The following is a 19,819-nucleotide window of genomic DNA, read 5'->3' on the forward strand; positions in this document are numbered from 1 at the left end:
CCAACTGGAGTCCAATCAATGAGATTTGATTGGAGGTGGTGGTTACAGTTGCCCTGCCCTATAAAAAACACACACCAGTTCTGGGTTTGCTTTTCACAAGAAGCATTGCCTGATGTGAATGATGCCTCGACCAAAAGAGCTCTCAGAAGACCTACTATTAAGAATTGTTGACTTGCATAAAGCTGGAAAGGGTCATAAGTATCTCCAAAAGGCTTGCTGTTCATCAGTCCACGGTAAGACAAATTTTCTAAAAATGGAGAAAGTTCAGCACTGCTGCTACTCTCCCTAGGAGTGGCCGTCCTGTAAAGATGACTGCAAGAGCACAGCGCAGACTGCTCAATGAGGTGAAGAAGAATCCTAGAGTGTCAGCTAAAGACTTACAAAAGTCTCTGCCATATGCTAACATCCATGTTAGCGAATCTACGATACGTAAGCCACTGCTGTCCAAAAAAAACATTGCTGCACGTTTACAGTTTGCACAAGAGCACCTGGATGTTCCACAGCAGTACTGGCAAAATATTCTGTGGACAGATGAAGCAAAGTTGAGTTGTTTGGAAGAAACACACAACACTATGTGTGGAGAAAAAGAGGCATACCACACCAACATCAAAACCTTATCCCAACTGTGAAGTATGGTGGTGGGGGCATCATGGTTTGGAGCTGCTTTGCTGCGTCAGGGCCTGGACGGATTGCTATCATCGAAGGAAAAATGAATTCCCAAGTTTATCAAGACATTTTGCAGGAGAATTTAAGGCCATCTGTCCTCCAGCTGAAGCTCAACAGTAGATGGGTGTTGCAACAGGACAACGACCCAAAGCATAGAAGTAAATCAACAACAGAATGGCTTAAACAGAAGAAAATACGCCTTCTGGAGTGGCCCAGTCAGAGTCCTGACCTCAGCTGCTGTGGCATGACCTCAAGAAACTGATTCACAACAGACATCCCAAGAATATTGCCGAACTGAAACAGTTCTGTAAAGAGGAATTGTCAAGAATTACTCCTGACCGTTGTGCACGTCTGATCTGCAACTACAGGAAACGTTTGGCTGAAGTTATTGCTGCCAAAGGAGGTTCAACCAGTTATTAAATCCAAGGGTTCACATACTTTTTCCACCTGCACTGTGAATGTTTACATGGTGTGTTCAATAAAAATATGGTAACATTTAATTATTTTGTGTGTTTATTAGTTTAAGCAGACTGTGATTGTCTATTGTTGTGACTTAGATGAAGATCAGATCACATTTTATGACCAATTTGTGCAGAAATCCATATCATTCCAAAGGGTTCACATATTTTTTTCTAGCAACTGTATATATATATTAAAGTGGTTTTCCTCAGGATAAACCATCAATACCTGATCGGCAGGAGTCCAACAGTCCACACCCTTCACAAAAATGGGAGCAGAACTGCATTAACCAGCTCCGTCCACTACACACAATGGACAAAGATGTAGTTCTGGCACCGACTTCTGATGCTGAAGCTACTGCAGAAAAGCTAATCTGCGGGGTGTTGATTCTCCACCAGTCCTCAAGATAGGCCATCAATATAAAACCACAGAAATCCCCCTTTAACTACCATCTTTTTGTTAAGCCCCACCTTTTCTCTTTACCCTTAGGGACTTCCTGGAGTTGTCGAGTAAATCATAAATGCAGTCTCGGTCTCTCTGTAGCAATGAAATCCCCAACTACCTTACGCGACTGCTGATGCCAGTGATTGGTTGCAGCAATCACATGGAGTAGTTGGATATATCACTGCTGCAGCTACAGAAGAATAGATCTCTGAGATGCACGGAGAGTCATCTGTGGGTGATTAAGTAGGTACAGTAACTTAGGTTTCTTTTTTATATTATAACATTCATGGCCTTCCAGACAAGTTTCTGGGGTCCTGGAAAACCCTTTTAACTCACAGGGTTATCCTACTGTACAAGCAAAATTGTAAACTACCAATTCAGCTCGGTGATAGTGTCTTCTAGTATTACAAAGACTACTTCATGAAGAATTGGATACCCTATTATAAGTTCTCAAAAATTTGATTTTGCTACTTTGCCATATTTCACAAAGAAATTAGCTTAGTGACTAATTACTTTGTCACGACACTCATTTCTTTGTGAGTAGCGATTGCGCCATCCCCCCTGTCATTGAACCCATCAGATGTCATGTTCATTGCTGATTGTGGCATCTGACATGACCATTGAAGGCTGTCAGGGGTTAATATGTTAAAAAAATAACAAAAAAATTCTCACCTTTGCCCATTTGATCGTAAAGAGTTCGCCGTGGCCATCTTGATTGAATTCTCGAACGGTGCTTGATGTTGTCAGCACACTAGCCGACATGGTGACCTCATACGTTACCGCACATGAGATTTCGGGCGGGAACTTGAATCAAGATGGCCGCGGCGGACTCTTCGCGTGCAAATGAATTAGGTGAGTATGAATTTTTTTATCGCCATTTTAGGGAAAATTGATTAGTTACCGCGAAGCACAAGGAAATTCGGCTTCACAGCGAACACAATTTTCCCTGAAGTTCGGATCGAAGTCCAACTTCGATTAGCTCAACACTAGTTATCAGCTTCAGATGTTTCACCTTTCATACAGTGAGTAGAATCGTTAATCACTGCCACTAGATGGAGATCACTTGCTGCACAAATCATCTTATATTGAAAAGGACACTGAGAATAAAAATAGAAAAAAAGGTATGATAACAAAATGTAGCCTTTCATTCCATGCTTTTATCCACAGTGACATCAGCAGAGCTTTAGAGGCAATGACACAAATAAGACAGGGAGAGTCTTATACATTTTGCACAGAACAGAGATTGAGATTTCTAATAACTTGGAAAAGATTGGTCTTGGATTCAAATGGAGATCCTCTTTAAAAACTTCTTCTTTATTGAAACATACAAATGACAGCAGACATCACCACAAGGTACACGGAACAGTTGTTGACGCGTTTCGGGAACAGAACCCTTAGTCGTAACATTGTCACATAGTGAGACGCTACAATTTAAATGAAACCAGTGCCAGTCCCCTCAAACTCAAGGGGGGAGGGCAAAGTTTTCATTGGTTGTCTCACTATGTGTCACACCCATCTTCTGGATTTGTAATCACCAGATAAATGTGTTTCACACTATGCTGGAACTCTCAGTCAGATTAACCCTTCGGGCACTATAGTCCCGTCATATTGACTAGGGGAGATGAAAAAAGAGAGAGAAAACGCACAGTGTGAATATCATACTTGCATATAAAAACATTTATTATCAAACTGAACTAAAATGACCTTAAAACTGCCTTTGCATTCTTGATTAAAGGGATTGCATGGGATTGCATACATGGCTATCATGAAAGTAATAATATATTGAGTTTTCTGGAAGCGGCATTCACTGATAAATGTACATTAGCTCCCTTTTCAGATTCAGGCCTGCTGGGACTCTACTATTTAGTCTGAATATCCAGAAGGCCTCCCGTAAGAGGAGTTTTTTGCGGTGATCACCCCCTCTCGTGGGTGCAAACACCCTCTCTATTGCAAAGGCATTAAAACTTTTCACTTTGCGAGAGTGCTTCTGCACGAAATGTCTCGCAACATTTGAAATGTTCAATGCATTCGGATTATTTATATAATTCAGATGCTCTAGGAGTCGATTCTTGAATTTCCGAATCATACTCCCGATATACATCAAATCACATTCAGTGCAGCGAATAATGTACACCACTCCTGCAGTGTTACAGTTGATGTAACTTTGGATTGGAAAACTGCACGAGTGGTCGGAATTTTCAAATAGCTTCAAGGGGGTCACATAATTGCAAGTTTTGCATGGATTGCCCCCGCACCTTGTGAACCCCTTGTAACTAAGCCAACTTTGTTTTTTGTTCACTCCTGATCTATTGGAGGTGAAGAGAGATGGAGACAGAGAGCAGGACAACGTAGTAGCCCTTCTAGGTACGATTTTACAACCTGACTTTAAGTCATTATACAGAATGGCATCATCATATAGAATAGGTAAACATCCTTTTATCACAGAGCTGATTCTGTTAAATTCCTTACTGTATGTTATGGATAGGATTGGAATGTTGTCCTGGTCTCTGTCTCCATGCATCCCAACACTCCGTTTTGTGGTTTTGAGACTGCTCATGTTCTTCACCGGCCCAAAAAGCATATCACATCTATTTTTTTGCATAGCAATATTTCTGCCCCTCCGCAACATCCAGTCAGGATAATTCCTAGCTTTTAATCTTTTATCCACCAGACTAAATTCTTCCTCTAGGAGTTCTAATGAACTGCAATTTCTTGCAGTCCGTATATATTCCCCCACAGGAATCGCCCTGATAGTATGTAGAGGATGGTGGCTTTTAGCATTCAGGATCGAGTTACCAGCTGTCATTTTCCTATATGTTCGGGTGTGCACTATCTCTCCCGGACAACCGCGGAGCGTCAAATCGAGGAAATTAATATTACATTCGTTAGTTGTACATGTAAAACGTAAATTATAGTCATTCCCATTCAAATAGGTCTCGAGGTCTGGGACGGCAGACACATCGCCCGCCCATATCATGAGCAGGTCATCGATGTATCTGCCGTACCAGACCAATCCAGACCCAAATGGGTTACTCAAACTATAAATACATTTTTCTTCCAAATAGGCCATAGTCAAATTAGCCAATGAAGGCGAAAATTTAGCCCCCATTGACACTCCACGTGTCTGCACATAGTGCACACCATCGAAGTTGATTCAGTTTGATAATAAATGTTTTTATATGCAAGTATGATATTCACACTGTGCGGTTTCTCTCTCTTTTTTCATCTCCCCTAGTCAATATGACGGGACTATAGTGCCCGAAGGGTTAATCTGACTGAGAGTTCCAGCATAGTGTGAAACACATTTATCTGGTGATTACAAATCCAGAAGATGGGTGTGACACATAGTGAGACAACCAATGAAGACTTTGCCCTCCCCCCTTGAGTTTGAGGGGACTGGCACTGGTTTCATTTAAATTGTAGCGTCTCACTATGTGACAATGTTACGACTAAGGGTTCTGTACCCGAAACGCGTCAACAACTGTTCCGTGTACCTTGTGGTGATGTCTGCTGTAATTTGTATGTTTCAATAAAGAAGAAGTTTTTAAAGAGGATCTCCATTTGAATCCAAGACCAATCTTTTCCAAGTTATTTGCAGTCTGCAACGGGGACACTCCCCTAAAGGTTTGGAGTCGGGAGCATATACTAACCAGGAAGGTGAGCTGGATTAAGAGTGTTTTGCTATTGAGATTTCTACCCATTGGAGGATTTCAAACCATTTGCATGTTTTCACGTAATAAAAACAAATAAAAAATCAATGCTTTCCTCTTATCTTTAGCAACCTTTAGGGAAAGATCTATCTGAGCCTCCCAGGCACTTAACATACTCTGAAGACTGTTAGAAGAGAAAGATTAAAAGAAAATGAAAAAGAAAGGATTTTATTTGATTTATATCAATATATGGTATATATTTCTTTAAATAAAAAAAAAACAAGATACCTTAATATAAAATGCTAAAAAAAAAAATGCATACCTTGTGGTCACTCTTAAACGGACAAGCATCTTAAAGGAGAATACCAGACTTAATGTATTGTCTATATTTTTCTGCAGGCCCCTATAAGTAGTCTCCTGGAGGTCCATCCCCCCGGACCGCTGCTGTTCATGAGACCATCCCCGCCGGCGCCTACACTCGCTGTATTCTCCAGGTGAAACAGCCTGTGAATGCGCTGGAGAGGGTGAGTATCTTGCCAATGATGGGGGGGTTCTGGGACCGATGTCATGAAGGCTTTTTTACTGGATGAAAGCGGCTGCAATCACTGTAGTTAACCCCAACTCTTACTCCTTTCGAAATCACTCATTGGTTTCATTCCATCGGTAAGGACACTGGACTTTGTATACCACAGATGACTGCACATATACATACCTTGAAGCATTTGGGATCCAAGGGTGATGTTATTGAATAGTAATACTGCACAGGCAACATTCTCATTGACATTGAGATATCAAAGCGGAAGTAGGGTGGTAGTCCTCAACTTGTGCCCCTCCACCTGTCGAAAAACTACAATTCCCTGTTGGGCCTGAAAAATGCCTGCTGGGAGTTGTAAATTTGCAAAGGTCGAAGAGCCACAAGTTTGGAGACCACTGAAGTAGGACATGATCTACATGTTGAGGGTCCAAATTTTTAATAACAAAGGAAAACAAAAAACCTTGGATGATTGTGAATTAGTGTATATGAGATCTGTGTCAAGACTTTCTCTTACAATTATTTTTTTAATGACATAACCTTCTCATAATATTAATGTTCACCTATTTCATATGTAACCAGGGCTTCAGAGGACTTCTTGGTATAAGAACTTAACCTGGCAATCTATGCTACGATTAACAATGATCCTTTCTTCCGATTATGAAGAATAGGTAAAGTATCGGTAAATTGCCACTTTCTACTACAAAGCCATCACTTATGGGATTTTGACTTAATCTAAGGGTTTGATCAGATATTGGTGGGATAATCTGTTACAGTAACTCCAAACTCTTGCTAAATGGATATAACAGTAGCTCAATTTTAGTAACTAAGCCTGTTTTACGCCACTTGAGTGATGATGTGCCGCAAATTAGAGTAGTTACTTTGCAGGGAGGCATTTAGTTGATGAACGTACATGAGATCTTCTATCACTTGACTGTGGATAAGAAGTCCTGACCACATGATGTCATCCTAGAACAGGACTTATGAAAGCACATTAGCAAGGTACATATGTGTCTACCCTTAAATATCTGTAAATTTTATTAAAGACTCCAATTCCTCATGGTACAAATTCAATATATGATCTCAAGAAGTTAGCAAAGCCCTTAACTGGCTGCAGGTCATATCATAACTATTGGGTGGTCACTGGCTGCAGACACATATAGAATATATAACTCCCCACGAGCATCACAAAATCATGTTTTTTTTTCAAAGCTGGTCATCTCATTCCACTTATCTTGAGATATGCCCAGCCAACAGAGAAGTTAAGGAAGGACACATCTGTAAGTTAAAGGGGTTGCCCCACCATAAGAATGTATCACTTATCACCTATGCACAGAATAGTCAATAAATATCTGATGGGTGGTGGAACTCCCCACCGATCATGAGAACAGGTTGCCCGAGTCCCCACATAACTGGACCGATGGTTGCACATACGTGTTATTCAGTTCTATAGACATGCTGAAAGGAAACTGAGTACAGAGCTTGGCTATCTCAGGCAGTTCCAAATGAGATGAATGGAGCAGAAACACACATGCTTGATTGGCTCTCCAGAACCCTCTTCTCATGATTGTTGTGGGTTCCAGTGCTCAGATCCAGTGGATAGGAGACAAGTTGTGTTTGTGGGACAACCCCTTTAATTTAAAAGTAGTATAAAATAGGGTTATAAAAACAATGGTAAAGAGTTTTAAAAAGCTTTAGATCAGGAAATATCTTTATGGAACATAGAATGCAACGTTCATTCAGGCATGACTAATAGTCTTAAAGTACATTCAGCATCAATGCAGGACATTTTTATGGTTGGGACGTGGCCACCATGAGACCAAGAACCACCTGGCCATACAAGCTTCAGCACCATCATGTTAACTAATTATAGATTAATTATTTATTCAGTATTCATTGCTAATGTCCATGTCCCAACGTCAGCTGTGTGGCCATACCGTAAGTTACCATGAACACACAATCATCACAATATTTCAAACGGCAAATCTTATTTCCCAAAATAATTTCCAAGACCATCTATTTTCACTCATCAGCTACTGAAGATCACCCATGTAGCTTAGGCCAAAAGGTCCAAAGATGTTCCCACTCATTCACACTGTAGGAAACACATTACCAATGAAGAGAAGGAGAGGACCACGGCGAACTGTGGCTATAGAAATGAGTAGTCTATATGCGATTGATCTTGGCATGTTCATTGTGATTTGTACAGACGGAGACAAATTAGGTAATTTACCAGAGTACTTGCTTTTATCTGCTCCTGTGTCATCCAAAGTATGTAGCTGAGATCAGTCATTTAAATATAGTAAGTAATTCAGATTCTGAAGGTCACATCACTTCCTCGAAGTACAACACTGCATTATCATCTCCATGAAATTGAATTTTTTCTAGTGTAGCCTAACTGTGTGGTATTTATGAAGTTATGTAATTTAAGGTGTACCTAAACTTTCACCTACATTTTATTAAAACCTATTGTAAATGAAATAAAACAAAATTTGTAATATATTTCAATTTTTTTTTACCTTTTCCTAGTATACCTCCCTACTATATAAAAAAATTACTTTTATTGTTATGCATTAAAAACATACAAAAACACCACAATAATGAAAAAAAAAAAAGATAAAATAAATAGGAATAGCACGTGGGACACTGTAGGGATGTGCACGTATTTGGATCCCCACCATTTCAATCATCATCTTCACTAGACCATGAGTAAGAATCTTTATCTTTTTTTTCCTTATTGGGGTGGTTTTGTATGTTTTTAATGCATACCACATCTCTCCTCCTGCCTGTGCCGATCTGCTAAAGACTGATATAGCCAGTCTATGCCAGGCATTAGCAGAGAAGTGCTGCTCCATCAAGCGATGCTCCAGCCTATACGGTGCTCAGTGCAGCCCTAGGGGAATCCGTACATCATAGGGTGATCATACTCCTGGCTTTGAATCGGGCAGTCCGGTTTTCTGGATCCTGGTCCTCCATCAAGTGCAATGACAAACTGTGCAGAGACAGCATTATTATTATACACTGCGTGCAGAATTATTAGGCAAATGAGTATTTTGACCACATCATCCTCTTTATGCATGTTGTCTTACTCCAAGCTGTATAGGCTCGAAAGCCTACTACCAATTAAGCATATTAGGTGATGTGCATCTCTGTAATGAGAAGGGGTGTGGTCTAATGACATCAACACCCTATATTAGGTGTGCATAATTATTAGGCAACTTCCTTTCCTTTGGCAAAATGGGTCAAAAGAAGGACTTGACAGGCTCAGAAAAGTCAAAAATAGTGAGATATCTTGCAGAGGGATGCAGCACTCTTAAAATTGCAAAGCTTCTGAAGCGTGATCATCGAACAATCAAGCGTTTCATTCAAAATAGTCAACAGGGTCGCAAGAAGCGTGTGGAAAAACCAAGGCGCAAGATGCCACTTGCCACCAGTTTGGCCATATTTCAGAGCTGCAACATCACTGGAGTGCCCAAAAGCACAAGGTGTGCAATACTCAGAGACATGGCCAAGGTAAGAAAGGCTGAAAGACGACCACCACTGAACAAGACACACAAGCTGAAACGTCAAGACTGGGCCAAGAAATATCTCAAGACTGATTTTTCTAAGGTTTTATGGACTGATGAAATGAGAGTGAGTCTTGATGGGCCAGATGGATGGGCCCGTGGCTGGATTGGTAAAGGGCAGAGATCTCCAGTCCGACTCAGACGCCAGCAAGGTGGAGGTGGAGTACTGGTTTGGGCTGGTATCATCAAAGATGAGCTTGTGGGGCCTTTTCGGGTTGAGGATGGAGTCAAGCTCAACTCCCAGTCCTACTGCCAGTTTCTGGAAGACACCTTCTTCAAGCAGTGGTACAGGAAGAAGTCTGCATCCTTCAAGAAAAACATGATTTTCATGCAGGACAATGCTCCATCACACGCGTCCAAGTACTCCACAGCGTGGCTGGCAAGAAAGGGTATAAAAGAAGAAAATCTAATGACATGGCCTCCTTGTTCACCTGATCTGAACCCCATTGAGAACCTGTGGTCCATCATCAAATGTGAGATTTACAAGGAGGGAAAACAGTACACCTCTCTGAACAGTGTCTGGGAGGCTGTGGTTGCTGCTGCAAGCAATGTTGATGGTGAACAGATCAAAACACTGACAGAATCCATGGATGGCAGGCTTTTGAGTGTCCTTGCAAAGAAAGGTGGCTATATTGGTCACTGATTTGTTTTTGTTTTGTTTTTGAATGTCAGAAATGTATATTTGTGAATGTTGAGATGTTATATTGGTTTCACTGGTAAAAATAAATAATTGAAATGGGTATATATTTGTTTTTTGTTAAGTTGCCTAATAATTATGCACAGTAATAGTCACCTGCACACACAGATATCCCCCTAAAATAGCTAAAACTAAAAACAAACTAAAAACTACTTCCAAAAATATTCAGCTTTGATATTAATGAGTTTTTTGGGTTCATTGAGAACATGGTTGTTGTTCAATAATAAAATTAATCCTCAAAAATACAACTTGCCTAATAATTCTGCACTCCCTGTAGAAAGTAATGGCAGGCAGTGCGCACACAGAAAAGGAGCTGCTAACTACTCCACCCACACACCTACGCTCCTCCCTCATACAGGCTGCAGCTCCAGGAGATAAAGTCCCAGAAGGCCTTGTATCAGGTCAACCTAACCAGCACCTTTACCGTTAGAGGGAGGGGGCGTGAATTAGTGGGTTTGGGGGCATGGTTTAGTGGGGGAAGGCATGGCCTAGAATGTCCTCCTATTTTGGGGTTATGCAAGTGGTCACCTTAGTACACCAGTGTATGAGTGTACGGATTGCAAAGCTCAACAGGTGCCAATTTCACAGTGAAAAGTAAAATTAAAATAATAAAGTATATTAGAAATTTTCTTTTATCACATTTACTATAAGCTTTAATAAAGAGTAGGTGAAGGGTTAGGTACACTTTAATAAATGCCTCTCATACTGCACATGAAAAGGGTTCTCCAGGATTTGAAATACATGGGTGCCTCACTTGTCCCCAGGTTGTATAGGGTATTGCAGGTCAACTGCATTCATTTCATTAGGGCTGAACTACAATTAGGGTTAGAGTTAATCCCTTGTACAAGGGATCTCTGGCCTTAAGGAGATGGTGGTGTTGTATCACGCTCCTCCAAAGTGGGTCTTATTGCCGGTTTATTAGAACAATGGCTTTCTAGGGCGGAACACTCCCTTTGTCAGGTCTGACAACCTAAAGATACGATAGGTGTGGCACTGTTTTTGGTAGAAAGCAACCATGTTGTTTTCTTATCCTGGAAACCCTTAAGGGCCAGTTCACATGACGGGTATTACGCAGAATTTTGTTGTGGACAGCCGCAATGAAATTCCACTGAAAACCTTCTGGTAGCCGTGTCCTTTCTGCCTTAAAACTGCAGCCACGCCAAGAACGGACATGTCCCTCCTCAGCGGACCGAGGCAATAAGCAACCGCTCTGTGATCCTCATTGCTAGCTTCCATTCAGATGTATGGGAGGCAGAAAGAATGTCACGCTGGCCAGTTTTTGCCGCAGCTGTGGGCACTAAATTTCTGCAGGAAAACCCGCCATGTGAACATGCCCTAGGGCTGTTAATAAAAACGTGCTCTGTCCACAACCACATAACATCATCACTGGGACCCGCTCCTATCTCCAGAAGGGGGCCCCCAAAGTAAAGGCGAGCACACCGTGCATGCACCGCATCCTCTCCATTCACTACTATGGCATGGAAGGCGGGTGGCCGTTTCAATTTTTGCCTTAGGCAGCATAAAGGCTATATGCTTCACTGCCCCTGGCCACAAAGCACTCAGGGAAGGGGGGCCCAAGGTAAACTCTTACACCAGGGCCCATGAGCCTATAGCTACGCCACTGCAGGTGAGTGTGGAGTTTTCCACAAAAAGCTGGACTTGGACTACCCCTTTAAATCCCAGACAAATTGTTTAATCCTAGGTTTCCTTATGCTAATTTTTAGAAAATAATACAATAGAAAAAAAAAACGGCACTTCTCTTGAAAGAAATTGTATTGAATGTATTTTTCAGATAAAAATATAATAATTGGATATCACTGAAATGATAAAGATCATTGAAATCTCCTGCAACATTAGCCAAAAAATTACTTAAGAAAGAAGAGCTTCTGATGAGCATTTTCCTTTGTGTTACATGCAGTTCTTGTGCAATTATTTCTACTGACAATTATCCTAGGTACAGAGGCTGAACGGTTACCTGTTCCAGAATGTTCTGAAGCCTTTCCACTTCACAGTCTATTACAAATTTATTTTCTTGTCTCCGATCCAGGTCTTCTAAAAGACGTCGGTAGCTGGCATCATTAAAATTTTCCACACATATAGCACTAACTTGCCAACCGTTTTGTCCAGCCTTCTCCATGATTGCCTGAAGTATAGAATATCCTAAAGAAGACAAAAGAAGCATAACAGTTGGTCAGACTTCTGTGAAATGGCTTAAAGGGTTTATCCCATGCCTAAAGTAAAAAAAAATTAATATCAGTCATCATATAGTACATGATCATCTCTTTCTAACGCTTCCGTTACTGATAATACAACCGCATGCATCCGTTCTGATCTGGTTGTATTATCTGTAACATAGCCAAGACGGATCCGTCATGAACTCCACTGAAAGTCAATGGAGGACGGATCAATTTTCTATTATAATAGAGGCGATAGAGGCGACCTTGACGTGGTGAGTGGCTTATTACGCTTTGGCCAAAATGTACACCAATGCCTCATCCAGCATGGAGGCAGGGCAGAATGCTGGATGCAGAGTGCTATCACATTTGTATTTTCCAATTTTCTATTATGTCAAAGAAAACGGATCCGTACCTATTGACTTGCATTGTGGGTCATGACGGATCCGTCTTGCTCCGCATCCCATGACAGAAAGAAAACCGCAGCATGCTGAGGTTTGCTCTCCGGTATGGGAACGCAACCAAAGTCAACGGAATGCATTTTGGAGCATTCCGTTCTGTTCAGTTACGTTTTGTCCCCATTGACAATGAATGGGGACAAAACGGAAGCATTTTGTCCGGTATTAAGACCCTATGACTGATCTCAATACTGGAAAATAAAAACGCTAGTGTAAAAGTAGCCTAACAATGCTGGAACCAGCCCTGTACCTCACATGGATCCATAGATCTCCCCATTCATTGGTCTGCAAGAATTTTATCAAGCTGGTAGCCTTTCTTCAGCAGTTAAGGGGGCGTGTCCATGCTCTCCCTATCACAGCTCAGAGGGCGTGTCCATGCTCTCCCTATCACAGCTCAGGATGCAGTTGAAGGATGAAACTGAGCATGTGCAACCATCTCAGTGAGCCGGACAAAGAAATAAGAAAAAAAAACATACAGAAGGTGGCGCTATACAGATACATTATATTGAATAACTAATTGACTATTACAAAAAATGTTATTACATGCAATTACAAAAGTATTTAGATCCAGGTGCTGGTTTGGAAACTGTAGAATATTTTTTTTTGTGGGATAACCCCTTAAAAATACATATAATGGGGGAGAGTTATCAAGCTAGCATGTGCACAACTTGCATCAATTCTGAGGGCCATCCTCCATATATACAGTACAGACCAAAAGTTTGGACACACCTTCTCATTCAAAGAGTTTTCTTTATTTTCATGACTATGAAAATTGTAGATTCACACTGAAGGCATCAAAACTATGAATTAACACATGTGGAATTATATACATAACAAACAAGTGTAAAACAACTGAAAATATGTCATATTCTAGGTTCTTCAAAGTAGCCACCTTTTGCTTTGATTACTGCTTTGCACACTCTTGGCATTCTCTTGATGAGCTTCAAGAGGTAGTCCCCTGAAATGGTTTTCACTTCACAGGTGTGCCCTGTCAGGTTTAATAAGTGGGATTTCTTGCCTTATAAATGGGGTTGGGACCATCAGTTGCGTTGAGGAGAAGTCAGGTGGATACACAGCTGATAGTCCTACTGAATAGACTGTTAGAATTTGTATTATGGCAAGAAAAAAGCAGCTAAGTAAAGAAAAACGAGTGGCCATCATTACTTTAAGAAATGAAGGTCAGTCAGTCAGCCGAAAAATTGGGAAAACTTTGAAAGTAAGGGCTATTTGACCATGAAGGAGAGTGATGGGGTGCTGGGCCAGATGACCTGGCCTCCACAGTCACCGGACCTGAACTCAATCGAGATGGTTTGGGGTGAGCTGGACCGCAGAGTGAAGGCAAAAGGGCCAACAAGTGCTAAGCATCTCTGGGAACTCCTTCAAGACTGTTGGAAGACCATTTCAGGGGACTACCTCTTGAAGCTCATCAAGAGAATGCCAAGAGTGTGCAAAGCAGTAATCAAAGCAAAAGTTGGCTACTTTGAAGAACCTAGAATATGACATATTTTCAGTTGTTTCACACTTGTTTGTTATGTATATAATTCCACATGTGTTAATTCATAGTTTTGATGCCTTCATAGTAATAAAAATAAAGAAAACTCTTTGAATGAGAAGGTGTGTCCAAACTTTTGGTCTGTACTGTACATGGCAAGTACACAATACTGTAAATATGTTAATAAAGTCATTATAAATCATGTCCAATAAGAGTATTTCACCATCAGATAAAGTTTTATGGGCCCAATGATCATCAGAACCTAGGCCATTAACAGTTCTTTAACAATACTTAGTCTAGTAGCCCCTAGTAAAGGAAATTACATCCAATTAGTCCTGAGGCTATGCTCATACACTATGTTGCCTATTAACAGCACAGCATGATCTCAGTGCAAGTATTCCTTCGTACATGGTACGTACCCCCCACCCCCTAAAACGTACTACAGGTCGAGAAGCTTGGCACTAGAAGAGTTTTCTGTGCTGTTGGGGAGCCATAATGACCCCCCACTGCCTACTCCACATACGTTCACCGCCAAAAAAACCATCAAAAATGCTCTGCTTGCAGGTTTAGCTGACTGAATTTATAAACCAAGCCACCAATCAGCAGAACTGCCAACATGACCACATTTACAGTGTAATAACGCTCCGTTCCTGCTTTTCCCTAATGACTTTCCAATTGCGTTAACCTGAGCCAAATTAATTAATGCACGTTAAAGAAATGCTATTAAAATAATTAATTCAAAGCAACTTACTGCAGTTGTATTATCAAGGGAAAATCCCAAGCCCAGTATTAACACGCAGTATGAATAGCATTACCCCTTGGATAATTCATGTGGGATAGGAAAGAAAAAAGATTCCTTGCTGAACATGATGAGGAGTCAGTGATTTAAAGAGAACGTGACCTCGAGATGGGACTTTACATCTTGAAGATTCTCTAAGGCTGCATTACACGATGCGGCACCTGCAGTGGGAGCCGCATGCAGCTCCCGGTAATTGGCGGGCCTCACCTGTACATACTGTTTAAAATAAATAACATGTACAAGTGCGACCCCATAACTATCGATGAGCCACATGAGGATTCGGCTGCCAGGACTTCATCATGTATGGGCAGCCTAATAGTCCCAAATGATTGAGTCCAGCTGGTCAGAAGGAATAACTTGCTATGCATGCCACTCTCAGTCTACTCAGCCATTCAGTCTACTCAGCCTGAGACAGTGGAAGTCTCAGAACACACTTTTTGGTACAAAAATGTGTCCTGGAAGCCAACTGAAAAATAATAATGTACTGTATTTTATGCACTATGTATGTCCAAAAAGGCTGTATATGGAGTGGGAGGTTCCCTGGTAGCTAGGCAGAGCTGGCACCACCTCTTCCTCTTTAAGAGAAAATCAGTTAGTCTAGTGCAGTGATAGGCAAACTGCGGCTCTCCAGCTGTTGCAAAACTACAACTCCCACCATGCCCTGCTGTAGGCTCAAAGCTGTAGGCAGTCTTTGCATGCTGGGAGTTGTAGTTCTGCAACAGCTGGAGAGACGCAGTTTGCCTATCACTGGTCTAGTGTAAGCTGCAGACAAGTGAACAGCTACAGTGTAGCGTGTAGCAGAACTAACAGGGAGTCTCTAGGCCCTGTGCATTACAACATTGAAAAAAGATAATTACTGGAGGCATCAGAAAGTTCAGCAACCTTATAAAGAGGACTGCAAAGTATCTGAAGAAGGTAACACACCTACATTGAGGCTACAGACGTCTCTGCATGTGGTGGGGGTAAATAAGCTTCAGGCCTTTCACTGTATCAAAAAGGACAGAAAGGATCCACTGTCCAGAAACTGTAGGTGCAGGTACTATTATATAGCCAGAGTGAGAGCAAGCAGTTGATTTTGGAAAACTGTGCAGAACATGGGAGGGAGGGAAAGAGAGATATATATAGAGAGAGAGAGAGAGAGAGACACCTGCCTGTATCTCCCATATACAGCCCTGGGAATTGCATTTGCCAACTGTAAAGGCTGCATACTGTGTGTACAGTGCTTTTGTGAACCATTTATCAACTGTGTACAAATCCATTGTAGCTCAATTATTCCTATCAAACTGAAAATAATTAAGTTCTAATGAGTGGTAATGAGGTCAGGAGATCAGAGATAAGAGCTACACATGAGCTTTCAGATGACTGTGACCGCTTGCAACCAGACTGATTTTTAACTCTATCTCACTATTTCAGAAACAGTGGAAAATTTTTAATAAAGACCAATTGAAAAAATTATTTTTTGCTCAAAATGAGTCAAATGCAATGATAAATAATGTCCCCAAAAGGTGTCCATGGCCTTTAAGTGCACTGTTAAATGTCATCCATTCTTTCACTGAATGGTCGCCCATGTAACAGAGTAAGGGCTCATGCACACGACAGTATGGCTTTTTCAGTGTTTTGCGGTCCGTTTTTTACAGATCCGTTGTTCCGTTTTTTGTTTCCGTTTCCTTTCCGTTTCCTTTCCGTTTTTCCGTTCTCTTTTTCAGTATGCCATATACAGTATAAAGTAATTACATAGAAAAAATTGGGCTGGGCATAACATTTTCAATTGATGGTTCAGTAAAAACGGAACGGATACGGAAGACATACGGATGCATTTCCGTATGTGTTCCGTTTTTTTTGTGGACCTATTGACTTGAATGGAGCCAAGCACCGTGATTTGCGGACAAGAATAGGACATGTTCTATCTTTCGGAAATACTGAAACGGAATGCACACGGAGACACTTCAGTTTTTTTTTGCTGAACCATTAAAATCAATGGTTCAGTATATGGACCACATACTGAACAAAAAAAACAGCCAGTATACTGAACGCAAAATACTGTTGTGTGCATGAGCCATAAGTGTTTTTTGTCATACTAGCTAACGGACGTGTTTCATGTAGGGAACCTTCCTCTAGGACATCCATATCTCTAAACAGGAAATATGGGGAGGTACTGCTTTATATAGCCGGCCCTTTAAAAGTAATGTAGAACCTTTATTTTTCTTTTACTATTTTTGTTCACATTTTGCATTTCTTTTATGATTGTAGATTTTCTTCTAATTCTACTTTCTGTACATGGTCATGGTGGGCATCCAGCTTACCTGAGCTCAGTTAACAGCATTCACAGATATACTTTATAGCAACCACATGACCTATAGGTAGTATGGTGATGACGTATTGACTTCCATGGAAGAGTGGTGTGGGCATTGTCTGTGACCAGTGCAGATGTTAGGCGGTGGTGATTTGTGACATCACCTAATATGAACGGTGGGTACTATTATCTATATATGTGTTACCTGCCATTGTAATCCTGACTGTTATGATAATGGGATGACTGCTGGTAACTGATCTCTATAGAAGTAAACTACAGGATTTTATACAGAGTGAAAACTACAGGATTTTGTTGTTGTTGTTACACATACAGTGACATGGAAAACTGAAAACAATATCACCAAAATTCTTAAAAATATAGTAACATAGTTTGTAAGGCTGAAATCTTTATCCAGTTCAGACTATTATCCTTCAAAGCTGATCCAGAGGTAGGCAAAAAACCCCATGGGGTAGAAGCCAATTTCCAACATCTTAAATTCTTCCATCTCCAATCAGGCAATCAAAATAAATTCATGAGTCAATGACCCTAATACCCTCCACTCTTTAAGTAAATTCACCATCACCACCTCCTCAGGCAGAGAGTTCCATAGTCTCACTGCTCTTACCGTAAAGAGTCCCCTTCTGTGTTGGTGTACAAACCTTCTTTCCTCTAGATGTAGAGGATGACCCCTTGTCATGGTCACAGTCCTGGGTATAGACAGATCATGGGAGAGATCCTTGGACTGATCTTTCATACTGTAGTTATTAAATGTTTAAATGGTCACTGTACATTCAATAAACTTTGCATAAATGAATAATTTAGGTGAATATAAGAAACTCTGAAAAATGCTCTTCTCTCTCTTGAGCAGTTCACTCCTCCTCCCCCTCTTCTCTCCATGGACTTCTATAGGCAGCAGGTAATCTGATCCTCCAGTGAGCAGGCAGTGAGAAGGGAAGAGAAAGATATTTTTCTCTGATAATATACATTCCTGATCAAAAGTTTAAGACCACTTGAAAAATGGCAAAAAATCATATTTAGCATGGCTGGATCTTAACAAGGTTCCAAGTAGAGCTTCAACATGCAACAAGAAGAAATGGGAGTGAGACAAAACATTTTTTGAGCATTCAATATAATGAAAACAACGAATAAACTGAAACAGGCTGTTTTTCAGCTGATCAAAAGTTTAGGACCACACCTCCAAAAAAAAAATAAACCCCCCCCCCAAAACAGAAATCCAACTTCCAAACATGAACTCAGTAATGAGTAGCTCCGCCGTTATTGTTTATCACTTCAAAAATTCGTTTCGGCATGCTTGATGCAAGCGTTTCCATGAGGTGAGTGGGAACATTTCTCCAAGTGGTGATGACGGCCGCACGAAGGCCATCTACTGTCTGGAACTGTTGTCCATTTTTGTAAACTTCCCTTGCCATCCATCCCCAAAGGTTCTCAATTGGATTTAGATCAGGGGAACACGCAGGATGGGCCAAAAGAGTGATGTTATTCTCCTGGAAGAAGTCCCTTGTCCTGCGGGCATTGTGTACTGTAGCGTTGTCCTGTTGAAAAACCCAGTCGTTACCACACAGACGAGGGCCCTCAGTCATGAGGAATGCTCTCTGCAACATCTGGACATAGCCAGCGGCCGTTTGACGCCCCTGCACTTCCTAAAGCTCCATTGTTCCACTGAAGGAAAAAGCACCCCAGACCATTATGGCGCCCCCTCCACTGTGGCACGTAGAAAACATCTCAGGTGGGATCTGCTTGTCATGCCAGTAACGTTGGAAACCATCAGGACCATCAAGGTTAAATTTTCTCATCAGAGAATAAAACTTCCTTCCACCTTTGAATGTCCCATGTTTGGTGCTCTCCTGCAAAGTCCAAACGAGCAGTTCTGTGGCGTTCAAGGAGACGAGGTCTTTGCAGACCCTTTTTGTTTTTGAAGCCCTTCAGTCCCAGATGCCGTCTGATGGTTATGGGGCTGCAGTCAGCACCAGTAAGGGCCTTAATTTGGGTTGAGGATCGTCCAGTGTATTGATGGACAGCCAATTGTATCCTCCTGATCAGTGCTGATGAAATTTTTTGGGGTCTTCCACTTGACTTTTTCGTTCCATAACCCTCAGGATCATTTAAGAAATTCCAAATGACTGTCTTACTGCGTCCCACCTCAGCAGCGATGGCGCGCTGTGAGAGACCCTGCTTATGCAGTTCAACAACCCAACCACGTTCAAAAAGGGAGAGTTTTTTTGCCTTTGCCATCAGAACGTGTGACTACCTGACAGAAAATGACAATGAATCCACATCCTTGCACAGATTTGGCCTTATAAAGGCATGTGGTCCTAAAATTTGGATCACCTGAAAAACAGCCTGTTTCAGTTTAATCGTTATTTTCAATTAATTGAATGCTCAAAAAATGTTTTGTCTCACTCCCATTTCTTCTTGTTGCATGTTGAAGCTCTACTTGGAACCTTGTTAAGATCCAACAATGTAAAATATGATTTTTTGCCATTTTTCAAGTGGTCTTAAACTTTTGATCAGGACTGTATTACAAGGTTTCTTATATTGACTTGCACTATTGATTTGTGCAATGTTTGT

The 19,819-nt window shown here is 41.2% G+C and overlaps 1 protein-coding gene across 5 annotated transcripts in view; it reads right to left on the reverse strand.

The window, feature by feature from the left end:
- The window catches only part of GRIA4 (glutamate ionotropic receptor AMPA type subunit 4), a 387,349-nt gene that overhangs the window by 168,295 nt on the left and 199,235 nt on the right, over positions 1-19,819 (reverse strand). For all 5 annotated transcript variants that reach the window (XM_040422628.1, XM_040422627.1, XM_040422630.1 and 2 more), the window contains exon 4: positions 11,990-12,174. In XM_040422628.1, the coding sequence (XP_040278562.1) occupies positions 11,990-12,174 (185 nt within the window). The remainder of the gene's footprint in view (positions 1-11,989; positions 12,175-19,819) is intronic.

The sequence above is a fragment of the Bufo bufo genome, chromosome 3, assembly GCF_905171765.1.
Source record: "Bufo bufo chromosome 3, aBufBuf1.1, whole genome shotgun sequence".
NCBI lineage: Eukaryota > Metazoa > Chordata > Amphibia > Anura > Bufonidae > Bufo > Bufo bufo.